The sequence below is a fragment of the Diadema antillarum genome, unplaced genomic scaffold (genome assembly GCF_040938485.1).
Source record: "Diadema antillarum isolate AM-2024a unplaced genomic scaffold, OU_Dant_1.0 seq00001393_RagTag, whole genome shotgun sequence".
In the NCBI taxonomy this organism is placed as follows: Eukaryota; Metazoa; Echinodermata; class Echinoidea; order Diadematoida; family Diadematidae; genus Diadema; species Diadema antillarum.
Window position 1 is genome coordinate 96,386 of NW_027272148.1, and position 19,716 is coordinate 116,101.

The following is a 19,716-nucleotide window of genomic DNA, read 5'->3' on the forward strand; positions in this document are numbered from 1 at the left end:
TGTCCATGACTCAACGGAACACGTTTAATAATAACATCAATATCTTGATTGCACTTGTACTATAACACCAACGATATAATGGCCCTTTATTTAACGACATCAATGACTAACAGCACTTGTATATCATCAGTAATATCGCAACACCTGTATAACATCATCAGTAATATTATGACACCTGTATATTAACAGCATTTATAATTCAGAAGCAGCTGTATAGCAATGTCATTGATTCAAAAGCAGCAGTATAACAAAAGCAATGATTTAACAGCTCACGCGTAACAGCATCAGTTCTATGATTTTATAAACAACATCACTGGTTTAATAGCACATGCATAACAAGATCATAACTACATTGTATTTATGGCATGTACAGTGTATATCATATTGCATTAATGATTTAATGGTTTATGTAGCCCTATTTCATTCTGTTTGATAAGTTGTAATGTGTTTTAGATATCAAAGCTTCCAGAGGCCCAGCTACCAAAGTTATGAATTTCACAGAGAATTATTGATGTTGTAACAATGCAAGAATCATACCCATACAATACAGATAACAACACAAACATTGTTGTATTATCAAACCTATGTATACCTTCATTTGGTGATTTCAAGTTCAGTGCTAGTGCAGGTGGTAGTGCTATCTCCCAAACAACTGCCTTGAATCAAGCTCTAATAAACACTGACAGTCAAATTAAATGCAAGTGGTACTGATCACAATTATCAATCCCAACACCCCAAAAAATACATCAGAATTTTGAGGTCAACCTACTAAAACGAACTGATTTCAAGGTCGGTGTTATCCCCAGTGCTATTGTTGAGATACGTAGTACTAACATTAGCTCTAGCACCAACATTAAATTACCCAATGTGTAAAGTTGCATTGCTCTTGATGCCTATTAAACCTGTGCGTTGTAATGAAAAGTGTAATACTTAATCAATTATTTTAAGTCATTGAATACAGATAATTTCTTAGATTTGAATGTCCACTGGCAATTCTGCTCAAATCTATTAAACCATAGACTCGGGGCAATATCTAGCAGGCATGCATCCTAATGCACTTGTAGGTGTTACTGTTTTGGTTGGCATGGTAACCCTGAGGGAGTTTGAACTACAGCATCGTGTGTTTTTGCTGTGGATTTGTTTGTGTTATATTACTAACATTGACCAAGTTTGTGCGCTACTCTTTTGCACTCTCTTCTGATTAACATAAATCATAGCACTTTGTAAAAAGCAACATGTTTTGTATTAACACCTGGCAGAATATTCTTGTTGTTGAGAAGCTTAATATTAAAATGTCCATGAAAGTAGGTTTTACAATATGTCTAAGTATGTGATAAAATGAAATGTGGGATAATGATTAATTTTTCCTGATTTAGCACAATATGATATCACATGTAATGGAATATAATATAATATAATGTAATATAATATAATATAATTCAATATAATATGATATAATACAATATGATATGATATGATATGATATAATATAATGTAATATAATATGATATGATATGATATGATATGATATGATATGATATAATAAGATAAGATAAGATAAAATATAATATAATAAAATATAATATATAATATGATATAATAGAATAGAATAGAATAGAATATGAAATGATATAATGTGATATTTGGTATATTAGGTACATTTAGGTGTTATGACATATACTAAAGCATAGTGTTGTATTCTGTAAATACAGTGTGAGGTTAAGGTGTTTGAGAACTTGATTTGTAACATTTATGCTGTGAAAATATAAAAAGATTGATAATCCTTCCTCGCAGTTATGCTGTTGGTACCAGCGTTCATTGTCTCTATTTTCCAATAAATATCTGTTAGAGATTCAATTTTATCCTATCATTCTTTCCTCTTCTTTATAGCAACATCAACCACTCACTGCCGATGTCCAACGGAAAGGTCAAGAGAGCATCAGACTCGGATGCTGGCCTGGTCGGGGGTGGTCAGATCTCGCCCGAGAGGCACAAGGCCCAGGTGACCAAGAGGACGGAACTGGAGGAGAAGAATCGGACAAAGCAGGCCCAGAGGGACGCAGTACTCAACTTCTACAAGGTACTGCTGACCCATCGACCATAAAGCATCATCTTTTCAGTTAAAGGGGAATTCCAGACCACTATAAAAATTACTTTATATGGCATATATTTTGCTAGGTTTTCAATTTCACCACCTTTGTGAGTCGGGTACTATTCGCAGATTTAACGATGTGCAAATTTACTAAACTCTGATCTCAAAATGAATGCCACGTGCACACATACATGTACATTTCTTTTGGTCATGGCTGTTCTCTATGACTGAGAATTTAGCCTTCTGTAAAATTGTCAGGGATTCATGAGTGGCAAAGAAAATAGACTCGCTATTATGTAGCATATGGAGTAGTCTGAAAAGAAAGAGTAAAATTTTGCAAGCACAACAGTGAACATTTGATCAAAGTAGGATAGAATAGAGATGATGGAAGTTAATTGGGCAATGTGAAATGTCAAATGAAAAGAGATAGGCTTCAATGTGAATACCTTGTATACAGATTTACTATGCTTTGTGGGAACATAATGAATATAGATTATCTTTAATTTTTGTGATATGATGTAAGCATCTCTTCCCTCCTTATCAACAAAGTATTCTTTTTTTATCATCTATTTTCAACATTTACCTCTTTGATGCCTTTGCAGACCCGGACGTCCATGTCACCGACGGGGAAGAAAGAAGACACCGCATCAAATAATTCCAAAAACTCACCCGGGTCAGCTTTTAGCAGTATAAAACCTAGATCAGGTAAGAATCAGTGATTAAAGGGGCATTCCAGACGATTGTCATAATTTCATATCATGTAGTACATTAATTGACAAGTTCAGATTTGTGGAATTTATTGTGGTCCTTATTCATCATCCCAATCATTATAGATTCTGAAACTCTGTACCCAGCATAACCAATTTATATTTGTTCAAATGTAAAAGTCTGAAAATCATCCGAAGGTCTCCTTTAATGATGACAAGCCAAAGTGAAATTACATTCTGTGTGTGAGCAGATAAAGGTCAAATGAGGAGAGCAACATAATGAGACACATAGTCATAACGAGCAATGTCATGGGCAGCACCTGAACGATTTTGTTACGTTGCAGTAAAAGAGCATTCTTTTACATTCAAGGGAGCTTGTTAATATACAAGCAAGTTGAATTACATAACTTTTATGAGAGTTTCACAAAGTGATATGATAATTCATAATATCTGTTCATGATGAGATGAATAACTTCACAACTTACATGTAGCATACCCATCAACCTTCCTTTGGTATTGCAGATTGCTGTCTTTGAGACACTTTGTGTTTTTAGTTTAACTGGGTAATTTAGCTGAAATCTGTAAAATAATAACTTTTTAAAGTAGTAAAAAAGGAGATGCAATTAAGGATTTTCTGTGTTAACATTGTCGTTGGTATAGATGACAGTTTCTTAGATTACAAGATACAAATCTGGACTAATGTTCAAATTGTTGCAGATTTCACTAATCGGTTAACATTGTGCTTTTGTAGAATGAGAACAGAGTATTGGAAAATCTCTTCCTAAATTTTTACCTGGATTTTTCCTTTATTTATTTATTTTTTTTAAAAGATGAAATTGTAAAGTCAAATATCAAGAGACTCACACAGCATGTCAAGTTTTCTTTTGTTTTCTTTTGTCTTTTCTTGGTTGTGTCCATGTCTGGTATGATCAGAAAATTGTGAGTCATCATCCCTCTTGTTAAGCAGAAGTGTTTTGTGTCAAATTGTTAGTGACAGTTTTTTTTTTAAAGCGAGGCGAGTAAGCTGAATCCGGATGGATGTATAACCCCATGGTGTCATGGACGTCCTTTGCTCTTTTTTCTTCCAGCCTTCAATATAGGAGGGGGCAAAGGGGTCGGTGAGGGCCTACAGACAAACTTCACCGCCAAGAGGGAGAGAACGAAGTGGGCGGAAGAGCTGGAGAGAATCGAGCAGCTACGGAAGGTGAGAGGGGCATTGGAAGCGCAGAACAATTTGAGGTTTTATTTCAAATGTGTGTGTGTGTACACGTGTGTGAGTGAATGCTCACTTAGACTTTCGGCCACATAATGTACTCAGCCAAAGTTTGACACTTTTCATTTTCTGATATTGTGCTGTGAATGTGAATGAAAAGCTAGCTTTGAAAAGTGCGAGAAAGTTTGGTCGTGCAGAAAATTTGAACAGTATGTTATTTTTGGTATAATATTTGAGCATTTGACATGTGTTCAACACTGCTCATTTCGGAGGAAGGTTTTTGCTGGTGTAGAAATGAAACCAAGAATGGGAAGAGAAGGTTGGAAATGTGGGATTTTATGCATATTAAAAGTAGTTTTGTTTTAATGGTGATATTCTGGTATTTGACATCTTATAGCCAAATTTTGATGGGATCTAGTTTGGAAGATCTAAAGTGCGTACAAGTACGCTAGGAAAGGTGAGCAAAATTTGAAAATGCCAACTATGTGGATATAACAGTCCTTCTCTCAAACAAATTCATTACAAGTAATCTATAGATAAATATTAAACAAAATTTTGGAAAATTTCAACAAATTCTTGTGTTTCTCAAATTTTACAGTATACTGTACGTGTAGATAAATTTTTTACCTATCTGCTCAATTGTTAAGGATCTAGAAATAAAGTAATGTGGCACAAACTTTATAATACGCAAAAGCATGCACAAAGTTTTTTTTTTTGCTAGATTATCCAGGCTTTTTTTTTTGTAGTCCTTTTGTGAGTGTGAAGTAATAGAAGCACTGAAATTTAATCAATGGGGACATCATATGAAGTCCACTAAGTCCCTGGTAAACTATGATAGTATTTTACTGCTGTTTGCTACAGTCTTCAATGACTGGAAATGAACAGGAAAATTTAGATAATGATAATTCACTTGGCTCACAATCTTGCTCTTATCAGCCATCATGTTGAATTTGGGCATTGCTAGAAAATCAAAATGGCAGTTAATTTTACGCTATACTTTTGTTTCCCAGATGAACAAACTTCTTGCAATGAAATAGCGAAAGTTCTACTCATTTATCATTATAAGTTTTGCTTCATTTACATATTTTTTTTCTTTTCTTTATGACATTCTAATCATGTCATACAAATTGTAGGAACTCAGTTCTTTCAGCTTATTTCAATTATGGCATTCGATAATGTAATGCAAATCTCGCTTCCGTACTACTTATAAAATTGGAAAAGAAAGCGTATTGCTTGACACATTTCAGCCAAAGTAACATCACTTGGTTGCCTGTTAAAGTGAAGGGGAAAGACATGACGTGTTTCTCGAGTTGCGTTTTGTTGTGATCGTTTTGTTCGTTGATTAAAGCCTGCGATTAATGTGTGTGTGTTGAAGGAGAGAAAAAAAAACCAAACAGCTCCATTATTGCTCTTTCTGTGGTGTATTCCAGAATAAGTGTGTATAACCTTCCCCAACTGTCTCACAAAAATTAAGAAGAAAAAAAAGGGATAGCGTTTGTAACAAATAGAAGCTAATACTGTGTCCAGCACCTTACTGTGTTTCAGCACTTGAGTACTGGTGCTTTATTTTTTGTTTGTCGTGTTTGTTTCTTTGTTTGTTTTTGTCTGGAAAGGGAGATAAACGGTATGGTTGTATCTTAATTGTCAATGGCATTTATATTTCACTGCACTGTCTCAGTGTGCACAGCCGTGGATGAGTTCCATTCACACTCTCAGTGAATACAATAATGTGGTGGATATGCAGAAGGTGAGTGAAATGTGTTACCAGTCTTCTGATTTTTTTTTTTCCTGTGTTGTACCTTGCGATGCCATGCCTGTCCCTAAGCCAGAGAGGCAAAAAACAAAACAAAACAAAACAAAACAAAACAAAACATGTGCTTGTTTCAAGATGCTTTGAAAACTAAAGAAATAATACAATACACAACTGCAATGATAGTACCATGCAGTTGTTACTGATAAAACTCAAAGCAATGCAATGTGCATCAGATGATGACATTTGTCATTGAGATTATACAAAATATTCTTTCCTTGGGCTTTGAAATGTTATTTTGGAGTGGCTGTGAGACCTTCATTAGTATTCTGAATGTTCTTCACCTGCTGGTCACCACCTGTATGTGTGGAATGTTTTGGCAACATTGATTTGCAGTTTGATTTTGTATTCATATTACCTCATAGTTTACTTTTGTGACATATATTTTCAAAATTTGGAATATTAGCTATCCAAGCACAAAAATCATTTTGCAGGACTGCAATGAGTTCTCAATGCTTTAAGAGGAATTCACTTTGGGAATATTTCTTTCGTATTTTCTCCCAGAACTGAGCCTAAATTAAACAAAGTATGTTTTTCATGTTACGTAGATACTATGAAATATACTTGACTTCTACAGATTTTTGCCTCTCTGGTTTGGAAAGGAACAAATTGGAGTATTTTTTTAAGTCATGTAGGAATTAGATTGAGCTGTGACGTTTGGCTTTTTTGTTTCGTTTTAATGCAGGTGTCTGCATGGTCATGCCAACTTTTATTTTGAGTTTGTTCTCTGTTGATTGTCACCTGTGATGAATTTCACATTGTTCAGAGTGCAGCACTGCATCCGTAGAATAAAACGTGTGTTAGTCGAGTTCATCCTGTGCCCCAACAGATCCACTTTAAAAATTGTCTTACATAAGATTTGAAATGGTTGAGATATATGTCAAAGGTCATTGAATAGTCTACTTTTCAGGCCACTTAAAAGAAAGTGATTTATGCCTCCTGGAAAAAAAGAAGAAGTAAAACAAAACAAATAACACCAAACGATGATAATTGGGAGAGGTTCAGACTGGTATCTTTGTTCTTGTGCAAGAGTTCAACCACTTTGACAAGTCAGCTGCAGGAATTGTTATACACTAACCAGAAACTGAATGCACAGTAAGAACAAGGGGTGAACCTCCTGTGTGCCCATTCACTTTGTCTATATTTTAGAGCTTCTTCATCAGCAGTCAGTGGTCCGTCCAAGTTTGATCCAGTTGTAAAGTTAGCAAGCCCACTTTTAATAGTGAAGAACTGTGCCTCAGTCCAACAGGAAGGCCATGGCGACACAGTCTGGATTAGGGGGATTAGGTAATCTTTATCCGTTGACAGTCTGTTTTCAGCCCTCCAGTGTGCTTGCCAATCTTTGAGCAAAGCATGTTAGGTTACTGAGACAAACTTTAAATCTTAGAATGAAGGGTGAATGATTAGATAAGTTGTAACCGTGAACTTTGAACTTAAATTATATCGTAAACCTCTAGTAATGCATATCAGCCATATGTTAACCATTGATATCTTTACAGCCCTGTAATGATAATAATTACATAGCACATTAGACATACGTTGTAACACAGTTTACATGTACAGTATACACGTACGTGTATGTCCCCATGTGCTCAAGAAAAGGAAAGACTATAATAGAATATACATACGATAGCAACAGTACCAAATGTCATAATTGCTGTAACTGTTAAAAGATGCATTTTCAAAAGAGATAGCATCTATTCAAACTGAAAACCCTTCAAAACAATCCTATGAAGTGTCAGACCTGTCTCTCAAAAAATCTGATGCATAAAGACAACGATAGTGCCACTACGTCATGATTCTACGCTGAAGCTGACCATGATAGGCTAATATGCAAATGTAAAAAAAATCATTACTAGAAACTTGAGCAAACCATATTTTATGCAGTGTTGTGAAGTTAATTCTTGAGAATCATGCATCAGTATTGCCGTGATAGTTCCACATAATTTTATCACGCAATTCTCGGTCGAGAATATATGAGAGCCTGTTTGCGCATGCGCAGTCAATGACTTCGTAGCCATTTTGTGTCTCGACACCACTTTTTTTTTTTTTGCGCGCGGAAAAATATCTTCAGTTTCATCGTATATCATCACGGTTTTGGACTGACTTTTCATCAGAAAATTTGCGAACAGTCGTTTTAGTTCGGCAGTTGATCTTACTCACCCACACAAAACCCGCAGAGGGCAAGCGGGATCACACTTTCTGTCTTCACTTGTGCACTTCTGGAATGTGAAGTTATTGTGCAGCAGGCACAGGCAGAGGGTATATGTGGCTATTTCGTCTAATTTTTCCCCTTCTCACCATGACTAAAAACATTGTCACTTCACAATAGAAATGCATTTTCAGAGCTTAGAACTTGATATTACTTTTCCCCAACACATAACAAGTGCTTAGAAAATCCTCAAAACTATGGTAATTTTGAGATAGAGAAATGGTCCATGTTTTTCCTTTACAATCAAATAGAGTTAAGGCTGTGCACCCTCACAGCGTTGTCGATGCGTTGTTATTGCAATTAAAAAGCGCCACCACAGTTTCAGTTTTTACAGTTAGATGTGATAGGGAGGATTATTTATTGAATTTGAATATTGTTGGAAGGTGTAGGGAACAATAAGGAGCTGCTTTCAATATACATTATTTTCTTCATCTTCAAATATGATTTGCAGACCAAAGACTTTGCTAAAAAATGGTATTATATGTTGACATTCCAGTTTGGCTTGAGAGTACACAATAACTTTGGCTAAATGTTGCCCTGTTGTATGAAGAACTTTTGTTCTCGCAGCGTTATGGTTTATAATGGCTACTTTATGGATGCTTTATCTATATCATTCCATGCATTTGTAGCTACTGCATGTACCAGAGGAGACTTTAGATTTCTCTGATTTAAATATTGAATCATAATCACATCAGCTCATATATTTTCCCATTCAAACAATATTCTAGCCAGATCAAGATACATCCAGTGCATATTAGCAAGGGCCATTACTTGTATATTTTATTTTGGAATGATTCAATTAAATGACAATATCCTTCATTTACAACACCTGGGTAGAGCGTATAATGCAAGTAATGACTCCATGTAACTTTTCATGTAGTTTAGAATAAAATGCCTGTTATGAATTTTCTCTTTTTTATTCTTTTTTTTTTAAATCTCTTATAGTTTCCACATTATTTTATTTCTCTCTATGTATGCACATAAAAGTCCAGGTACATGGAATTTGTCACTGAGTTCAAGAATGTAGCTCAGCTTTTACTGTAAAACGAGGAATTTTCGCGTGCATTTTAATTTCGCGAATTTCGCGAGTGCCAAGATTCGCGAAATTAAAATGCACGTTAAAGTTCTTGTCTACACTATATGCATTGAATGCCAGTGGCAGTTCGCAAAAATTTCATGCCGCAAAAAAGGCCGTCGGCTCCAATTCGCGAAAAATTCATGCCGCGAATATATCATGTTTTACAGTACTCAGCCAACTGATAAAAGAACTAAGTTTGTCTGTGGATATATATTCTACAGTGCTATGTATAAGAAACCATTGTTTGAAGGAAAGATATTATTCAGAGGGATGAAGGTTCGGGTGTGTGTTTCTTCACTTTGTCTCCCTCTACCAATTAAATTTGTTTAAGATCGCAACTGCTGATCAAGTCCCACTGGTTCCTTTTTTTTCCGACATGTTTGTTAATTTACAGATCAGCAGTAGCAATCTTAACAAATTTAATTTGTAGAGGGAGACAAATTGAAGAAATTCACACCTCAACCATTGTTTGTATATTCGTTGTTTTTTGAAAGCTAAAGGGAAGACAGAAGTTTGAAATTTAGTCATGTTTTGGCTCTAAATGACCCAAACAGGAATGGAGAGGATTTGATGGAACATGATGTGCCTGCAGAATGTGTTTATAGCACAATTTTATATCGGAGAAAACCTCTATTTTGATGTGCCTGAGGTCAGGGATCAAAGGTCAAGGTGTACCCATGTACCAATTCTTGGTTCTTTTCTGCATTAAATTATTTAAATTAAGTAGCCCATAGATTATTATTATTATTTTTTTTTGGGGGGGGGGGGATGAGGTAGGGTATGAATGAAGTTTCAAATTGAATAAGTCCATCAGGTAATACAAATTATTTGATTGTGCCGTGCAAGTGATTTTTCTACTGTTTTCAGAATTAAAAACATACAAATTAACCAAAATACAAAAACAAACCCGACTTTTAGGAAGACTAGCTGATAGGTGTTTTATTGTAAGTGATGCGAGAGTATGGATGTCTGTAAGAACTTGCTTTTTGTGTAATATCAGAATGATTCAAAATGAGAGATAGGCTGTTCTTAAAGCCCCTTCCTCTCTCTGTTGCAATGAAATTTGTGAAAGTTTTGACAATTTCAAATGTGGCATGCTTCATTTTCTATGGTCAATAACATCGCAGACACTGTTAGTTGTTTCTTTGAAGTATGTGTGCCTAACTGTTAGAGTAGTCACAGCAAGTGCATGATGTTTGGTGTGTATTTGAGACTAGATTCTTGATTGTCTGCCTTAAAGGGGATGGCTAGTAACTGATCAGGGGAATCAGTGGGATTGCTGAGGGATGATTGTTCCAATCCTTGTGGGATTCATTTAAGAGTACATTATATATCTATTCTTGTGTGAAAACTATTTGCTTCAGAATGGTCTCAAATTCAAGTAATGTGCAGTTTAATGTTTCCAGGTAAGCGTCCCTGGTCAGTGACGGGACATTAATCTGCACATTACTTGAATATGAGACCGTTCTGAAGCAAATAATTTTCACACAACAGTAGCTATATAATGAACTCTTAAATGAATCCCACGAGGATTGGAACAATCATCCCTCAGCATTCCCACTGATTCCCACTGATCGGTTACTAGCCATCCCCTTTAAAGGACAAGTCCACTTTCATATACATAAGGATTGAGAGAATGCAGCAATATTAGTAGAACACATCAGTGAAAGTTTGAGGAAAATTGGACAATCCGTTCAAAAGTTACAAATATTTTAAGTATCTGCGCAGTCACTGCTGGAAGAGAAGACTACTACAGTGTATGATGTCACATGCGTACAACTATATAAGGAAAATAAAAAGAGAATTTCACAAAACTTTACTTTTTGAATAAAGTGCACATTTCTTCGACTTGCTACTGACGTATGTTAAGGGTAATATTATTCCCCCTGCCTTCTGAAAGAGTGTTCTTTTGTTATGCGAGAAAAATGGAAATATGTTGAATTTTCTTTATTCTTTCTTTATATCGTTGTACTCATGTGACATCACAAGCTATAGTAGTCTTTTCATCCAGCCGTGACTGAGCAGAAACTTCAAAAATTCATTACTTTTTAATGAATTGTCCGATTTTGCTCAAACTCTCACTGATGTGTTCTACTAATATTGCTGCATTCACTCAACCCACATGTCTATGAAGGTGAACTTGTCCTTTAACGGAAATGAAACCCAAAAATGTGTGTGCATTGAGTGAATGTAGTAGTTACTAGTACTAGAATACATCAGCGACTTTGATGAAAATCAGAAAATTCATTGAAAAGTAATGAATTTTTAAAGCAACTCTGCACCCATGGATGAGAAGACTGCTACAGTTTGTGACTACACACATGGAAGACAAAATAAAGAAAATATATGCAGAATTCCACAAAATTTGATTCTTGATAAAAAGTGCATATTCTCTTGACTTGTTACTGATGTATTATTAAGGGTAATATTATTTCCCCTTCTTTAAATGAAAGAGGAAAGTCAAGTGCTTTTTCATTGTAGTAGAAAAGTGAAATATATTGAATATTCTTCTCTATATTTTGTTCATATTGTATTTCATGTGTGATGTCACGACATGCTGTAGTGTTCTCATCCAATGATGGTGTCACCTGAACTTTAAAATTCATAACTTTTGATCAAATTGTCCAATATTCCTCAAACTTAGCAGAGGTGTTCTACTAATATTGCAGCATTCATTCAATCCACATATATCAGAATTTGGGTTTCATTTCCTTTGATGTTCACTGTTGCTTTGAGCTGCCTTGTCTCCGTGGTTCTACAAGAAGTTCCCTGAAAAATTGAAAATTGAAATTGAAAATTGACATTTTTTTTTTTTTTCATTTCTTGACTGAATTAGTCAATAGTATCCTAGACTTGGGAATCATGATCACCTACTAAAGATACAATATGCAACACACAAGCTTCTCAGTGGTGGCTCTGTGGAGGGATCTAGGGCAATTACCCCCTGGGCAATTACCCCAAACCCTTCCCCTGGCCCTAATCCTAATCCTAATCCTTTTTGATGTAAGAATGTTGGCAGCCCTGGGTACCTAGACGCTTTGTTTGAAATCAGATGTGCCAATATTAAACAAACATTGTGATGGTTTGAGAGTCCTGGGTTGTGGGATGTTTTGTTTCACTGTAAAGTTTTTAGTTGTTCGAGACTCTACCCTGCATGCACTGTGTGCGAATTGTGGTGTTGATGGAAATGCACTGGTGAGGGATTGTGAGTTGAAAAGGCATAGGTCTAGTGGATTTGATTATGGAGGTCTTCCCACTTCCCCAATGAGTCCAAAATGTGTTGGATTAATTGTCTGTGTCTGACCAGTGGTTCACCATCTTCCTTTCAATGATGGTTTCTGCGTTCTGCAATTAAACTGAACTAGTTCTGCTCTATATGTCTATAAGTGGTTATCAAGGTTAAATATCTTTAGTCCCACATAGTCTTAAGCATGTTTGTTTGTTTGTTTTTTTCCTGTTCCAATGGTTTTTCTGTATAGTGTGAGCAATAGTTAGGAAGTGCTCAAAGCCATGTGATGTACATTCAGGTACATCGGTTCCCCCATGTCTGTTAAGTCATAAGGATATGAGCCACACTGTATTTGTATGGTCATGGTTTAATTACAGGTTTGTATTCTTACTTTGGTCTACTCTAGTAAACAGGTTTGACGATTATGCACTGATTGCAAACACATGTACAGTTTTCTTTATATCCACTCTTGCCACAACATTTGCACACCCACACACAACTCAAACTAGGAAATTTGTGTGTTCAGAATAAAAGTGTGCGGGCAATTCTAAAGTGACACACTTAAAATGCACCTACAGATCCATTCACAGTAAGCTTTGTTGTAAATTTTTTTTCTTTTGAAAGTAGCTTCCATCATTCAGACTCACAATTTAGGGACAATTCTAAAGTGCAATCAGCCAATAAATATTCACCCAGCTTTGATTTGAGCGTCAGGGATAGGCATAAATCACAATAAAGACTGTCACAATCTACTTGTGTAGCACCACAGTGGAAAGTTAAATGTTGTAAAGCATGTCTTTTTCAAGCCAATTTGTGTTGTATTGCAGACTCTTTGTAACAAATATAGGTAAAAACAGATAGATGGAGAGCAGATATTTGTTCAATGCGCAGCTAGACACTGTTACAAATTGTATGTAGGATTGATACCTATCCATTCATGTCAACTGATGTATGTGGAGTTCTAGAAATGAACTGTCTACATAGAATTGTAATTAAGGTATTTGCTTGTTCAACCCTCAGTTTTCTGTTATGTGAGTTTTTGTGCCAAATACTGTTTGTCATTGTTTGATACATTGTATGTTGTGCTGAAGTAGTCAACTTTGTCTGCCCAAGCGACAGATGCTCAGAGCAGTGGTGGATCCAGTTGTGTAGCTTTAATAATGTGCTTGCATAAAATCTGGCTCTTGACACGTTACTAACATTTGCCGCCTTCTTTGTCGCACTTATCCTGCAGAGCATAGAGTCAAGGCTGAAGGTCTCATTACCGGAAGATCTGGCAGAAGCACTAATGGATGGAGTGGTTCTATGTCACCTATCAAATAACATCAAACCCCACGCTATCTCCAGCATCCATATCCCATCTGCAGCAGCGGTAAGATGATGATGATGATGAAGATGATGAAAGAAAAAAATGGAAAAGATGATGATGATGTTAAAAAACAATAAAGATGATGACGAAGATTAAGATGATGATGATGATGATGTTGAAGATGATGATGATGAAGATGATGATGATGATGGCGATGAGGATAATGATGATGATGATGGAGATAATGATGAAGATGATGATGAAGATGATGATGATGATGATGATGAAGATGATGAGGATGAAGATGGTGATGATGAAGATGAAGATGATTATGTTGATGAAGATGATGACAATTATGATGATTGTGATGATGATGATGGTGAAGATGACAATAATGATGATGAAGATGATGAAGATAAAGATGATGATGATGATGACAGTTATGATGATGAAGATGATGAAGATGAAGATGATGATGATGAAAATGATGACAATTATGATGATGATGATGGTGATGAAGATGTTTTTTAGTGCTATTATTTCATTCAGTGTTTAAAACAAAATGATGAACAAAATGTCTCCATGCATGTGATATCAAATAACAGAATGGTGGTAGAGTTTTATCAAATTTGAAACTTACAGAATTTCCAAATTTTACTAATTTTCTAAGAGTAGTGATATCAGTATCAACCACATAAGGAGATAAAATGAATTAGAATGTTACATCCTCATACATCTCCAACTGATGTACGCAAAAAATTCCATTTTTATCAAGAAATCAAAAAGGCAAATGTTCATCCTTTGCATCAAATGTTTGTTGTGTTGCAATAACATGTCACAATTACACTTTTAGGGAAAGGTTTCTGTATATGAAATAAAGAGATTGGAAAGCGTGGTTTTGCTGATATTTTTGTGTGCAAACCTATGGTAAAGTTGTGTGTTCGTGATATCATCACATCAGGTAACATGCAAATGTTGTAGCAAACAATTAAGTTATTAATATTCGGTGAAATCATACAAAAATTTTAAAATTCTGCAACTTTGCCATTTGATGTCTGTATAAAACGAGATTTCTACCACCCTGTTTGTCTGATTGTATGCAATTTCTGAAAATCAATGTGAATGTGGTTTGGAATTGAATGCGAAGAGTACATCATCATGATGGATTAACAGAATCTCTGTCCCCTTTCATACCCCAACAGCCAAAGCTTAGTGCAGCCAAGAGCAGGAGAAATGTGGACAGTTTCCTTAAAGTGTGTGTAAACGCAGGCGTGCCGGCTGTAAGTACCAAACCCATTATAGGATAACCTTGGCCTTCCACATACACTGTACTTGTGTCTCCTAGCTGTGGATAATCCAAGAGAGCTTTGATTTTAAGCGGCTGCTTCTCGTTGTTTCTCTGCTATAGAGCAATCCGACCTTGCGGCAAATTTACAATTACTGCAGAGTCCCCTGTGGCGCACGCTCAAATGTGAATGCATGATATATATTGCGACTGGTTCATGCCAGATGCAATATACATTTGCATTCTGCACATGTGTTCATGCTTTGGATACCGCAATAATGGCGGATTTTCTGCCAGGTTGGATTCGTCTTACGTGTCTTATGAATATGCCCCACTCCCTCTCTCTTTTGTCTCTATCTGTTAACTCTGTGTCTCAAAGTCTTTTGTCCTATTTATGTTTGTACAATGCATGATTTAATACCACTGTGCCCTCTATGGCGTGTTGTTGTATTCGTAAGTTCTGTCCTCACTTGTCGCAGCCGTGACAATTGCTACGTACACACACATACACACAGCTCCTCTATTAGATGTGATCAAATTTGTGCTGTCATTTATGACAGATTAATAACCTGGAATCAATGTTACTTTCCATTCGTGTAGATGGTGTGCATTCACTGAACCTGTGTAATGGTCTTTAGTGGCATACACCATAGTTCGAGGCTGCGTTCGAGCACTCAAAAGTGAACTGAACCGATCCAAACTAATGCGTACTGTTCCATACCATGCCAGATTGGGAGCATTCAAGCACTCTGTTGAGAAAGAATGCCCTATGAGTTATTTTTGGACACTAGTCAGAGGGTTCACACTTTTGTAGCAACAGGGTCATACACCCAACATGCTTACACTACGTACAGGTGTTCCAAACAAAAAGAATCAACTGTTGAAATTATGACCTAGTGTGTGTTATAATGCACATTCTTCGCATGCAAACTTGTGTTACAGTTCTGGTATGCTTTTTTAGGATATCGGGAAGTGGTCCATTTTTAACTCGGTATGGTACAGTATGGCATGTTTTAGGAGAGTGCTCGAATGCATCCTGAGATTCTTTTGTAGTCTATAATGTGTGTGAAAAAGTAATTCCGTCTTTATCGATTCAACATGTTCTGTATTCAATGTTCACAGGGGTGACTGTAGTATCATAAATCTCACGGTGTTGCTAATGTACTGGGATTTTTGTTGTCGTTGGTTTTGTTTTGTGTTTCCTGTGTCTCAATATGTAGTCTTGTTTGCAGCTCCTTTTTGTTACCTGCCGTAGAATGGTCCTGCGCCTCTCTCTAAGTTTAATCCCCGTAGTACACTGTAGATGAGAACTTTATGAAGAAACCTACAGCAGGTCTCTTGCAAGCTAGTAGTATTTCAGCTGTACAAAAAGACATCATTCACACTCTTTGTTTTGTTGTACGTTAATTACTACATATTCTGTCAATGTGCCTATAAAGATGTTAGTTAATTGGAGTTGATAAAATCAATTACTCCCGGTATGCTGACCACACATGCGTATTAAGCTCATTGTGATCTTAACCCGTTGAGGACCGTTTGATTTTGCTACAACACGCATTTCCCATAGATGCTTGCCCTATTATACTCTGAACTCGTCCTCAATGGGTTAACAATCTTTTGTAGGACTGAAAAAAAGGGCTATGTTGCAAAACAGACCATGTCCATCTGAGCTGTGGAATTGCAAAGAAGAAGAGCTGATGCTTTGCATGTTTAACATGTGTACAGTTCATTGCAAGAAATCAGAAGTGATGATGTTTGTGATAAAGCAGCATGATCTTTTATATTTTTTGAGCATTTTTTTTCTGCACACTGCATGACCCTGCCCTTTCATTTGACCTTTGACCTGTGTATTGGTGCATGAAGTATTTGGTGGCTTTGTTCAGTTCTGTTCTGTGTGGTACCTTGTTAAATTTGTTGCTGCTGCTAATTGCACATAATAATTGTTTATTGTATCATATCCCCCACAAGATATTATATAATGTGCTTTAAGAGATGGTTGGTTTGCTTCCTACCTTGCAGTATAGCCATTCCCTCTCCCCTGTTCAACAAATCTATTCTAACAAAGCAACTACCTTGTTCCCCTCTAAGTACAAAAAAAGGACTTGTGTTTGTTGAAATTAAAAGAGCCTTCTTGTTTCACATGCAGTTACACAAAGTAAAAGAACAAAAATGCAGGATGCAGTGAAAGAGGTAATCCTTATTGAAGCTCACTGTCAAAGAGAGGATTGACAAGAAATATGTCGCCCTACCAAAATATTCTGATTATCAACTACTTATCTACACATCTACCTCTCTATTTGCTTGTCTAAGTGGGCATGCAACTGCTCTGTGACATCATAATACCTACTGTTATTCCTCTGAGATTAAAAAAAAAGACAATAATAACACTCCTAAAAGGCAAACAACAATTTGGTCTTGGATCAAATGTCATATTGATGAAGATTTCGTTTTTTCTGTAAGGTAAGAATAGGTGAGTTTGCTATTGGTGGCTCCTACCTTTGACCTTTTTATCTGTATCTCTTTCTGTAACCCCAAGGAGAAAATGTGTACGCCATCGGACGTACTAGAAGGAAAGGGTCTTCCGAAGGTGGCTGCCACGGTCAAGGCGCTTCTCTCGCATACCGCCGTCCAGACCAAGCAGTGGGCGGTATGAACCCAGGACACCTAGTGCAATCAGCGGACAGAGATGACCGGGATGATGGAACACTGCGACTGCCTGCCTGCCTGCCTTGTGGAGGAACCACCTGACAGTTGGTAGAGATCATGTGACCACTTGATGAAACCACCTGACTGATTAATGGGCACCACCTCTATAAAGTTCCCATGGTGGACATTGCCAGCGTCCATGTTGACCCACCACCAGACCTTGTGGTAGGGCAGCCATTCTGTCATGTGGTTTCTCATAATGTGTACCTTGGGGGCGGACAGCTCTCTTGCTTGAACCCTATGGACTCAGTGGTTTCATCTCGCTTCTCGTTGGACCACCCAGTGGCGTGATCGTTCCATCTCACTGGAAATCAAAACTGTCTTTACTCTCCGGTGGAACCACATGACTTCAAATGGGACCACCTGATTCTGTGTTGGACCACCTGATACTTGTGTTGGACCACCTGATTCTTGTGTTGGACCACCTGACTCTGTGTTGGACCACCTGAGCAATAACTCCAAATGGAGTGCCTTTGTTTCTCCTTGTTCAAGTTCCTGTCGGGATTCCACCAAGCCTTTGTGTGCTCCAAGTGGTCCACTGAGAGTGGCCACGTTGCCGTGTGTGTGTGGGCCACAGACTCCTCAGCCTCAAAAAGTCCACTTAGCGTTCGGTGCACAGCTGTGTTGCAAGGATTTGTCTAGCCAAGAGCTGTAGAATGAGAAGCTCTCCTCAGTGAAAAACCTTGTCCTTCATGCCTCTCTCTCTTTTCTACAGATGCTCCTGTCTGACAGGTCAGAACTAGGAAAGAGACTACTGGATGCATGTGATTTCCAGGTGTGTCTCGAAAAAGCAAAGAATTTTTAGGACAAAGGTGTGACTTTGAAAGCATCACCAACCCAAAGCATAGTGGTCCTCTTGTGGACAAGCCTCTTGTCTGCCATCTTGTTACCTGACGGAACAGAGCAGGGCAGCTTTATCTTGTCTCACCATAAGTATGCATCAACTCTCTGTGACAAGTCTCTTGTCCGCCATCTTGTGACCTGACGAACAGAGCAGGGCAGCTTCGATTCGTCTCACCAAAGTATGCATGATCTACTCCCTGTGACAGGTCTTTTGTCCGCCATCTTGTTACCTGATGAACAGAGCCAGGCAGCGTCATCCTGTGTTAGCAAAGTACACGTCGACTCCCTGTGACAGGTCTCTTGTCCGCCATCTTGTTACCTGATGAACAGAGCAAGGCAGCTTCATTTTGTCTCACCAAAGTATGCATCGACTATCTGTGATGAGTCTCTGGTCCACCATCTTGTCACCTGACGAACAGAGCAGGGCAGCTTTTCCTTGTCTCACCATAGTATGCATTGACTCTTTGTGACAAGTGGCTACGTGCTTGATGAACTGGAGAAAGATGACCTCATGTCCCGTCGACTCAAAGTGAGAAGTGGAAGGGTGATCTACAGCTGAGGGGCTGAATCTGCAAGAGAAATTCTAGAAGCTTTGCCTGTGAGCTGGCAGTCCTATTGTCATATCGACCTTGTTTCGTTTCACTCTGCCAAACCGTTATCGTGTGATGGAACTGTGTTCCAAAAGAGTGGGTGTCAAAATATTCACGGTAAATTAGCTATGCATTTAGTATTCTAAGAGTCATTATTTTGATTTACATAATCCTTATCATTTCCCTGTTATCTTTTCTAAATTGTCACAACATACAATCGTATTACAGTTGCTCTGTGCTAATAAGATTATCTATATCAGTGTATGGTTGGATTCACTATAAGCATAATTTAATGTTGTGTTACATTTTGTACATCAGCGGTTGGATACTGTTAGCCAAAGTGAGATATATTTGTTACCACAGCCCCAATGAAGCTTATTCTACCTATGACACTGCTTAATGGCCAAAGACAACCGTTACAAATCTCTGCATTCTCTTGCATAGCTAAAACAAAGTCATTTCCCAATTTCAGTTGATTATGATTTGATAAACATCAAAAAGAATTTGCGAGAAGAATGGACTCGATGTAAATGTGGAAATATTTGCAGTACATTATTTTTTACATATAATTTCGTGCAAATTTTGGTTGGCGCCAATTCTGTAACCCACAAAAATATCTTCACGGTTTTCTCTGCACATTTT

General features: G+C 37.2%; 1 protein-coding gene across 1 annotated transcript in view; it reads left to right on the plus strand.

Annotated features, from left to right (window-relative positions):
• LOC139708979 (uncharacterized) overlaps nt 1-19,306 on the plus strand; it is a gene marked incomplete at its 5' end in the record, with an annotated part of 104,951 nt that extends 85,645 nt beyond the window's left edge. The window contains 6 exons of the mRNA XM_071620947.1: nt 1,891-2,080; nt 2,695-2,797; nt 3,888-4,003; nt 13,576-13,713; nt 14,853-14,930; nt 17,472-19,306. Coding sequence (XP_071477048.1) covers nt 1,891-2,080; nt 2,695-2,797; nt 3,888-4,003; nt 13,576-13,713; nt 14,853-14,930; nt 17,472-17,588 — 742 coding nt within the window. The remainder of the gene's footprint in view (nt 1-1,890; nt 2,081-2,694; nt 2,798-3,887; nt 4,004-13,575; nt 13,714-14,852; nt 14,931-17,471) is intronic.
• Between the last annotated feature and the right edge of the window lie 410 nt (nt 19,307-19,716).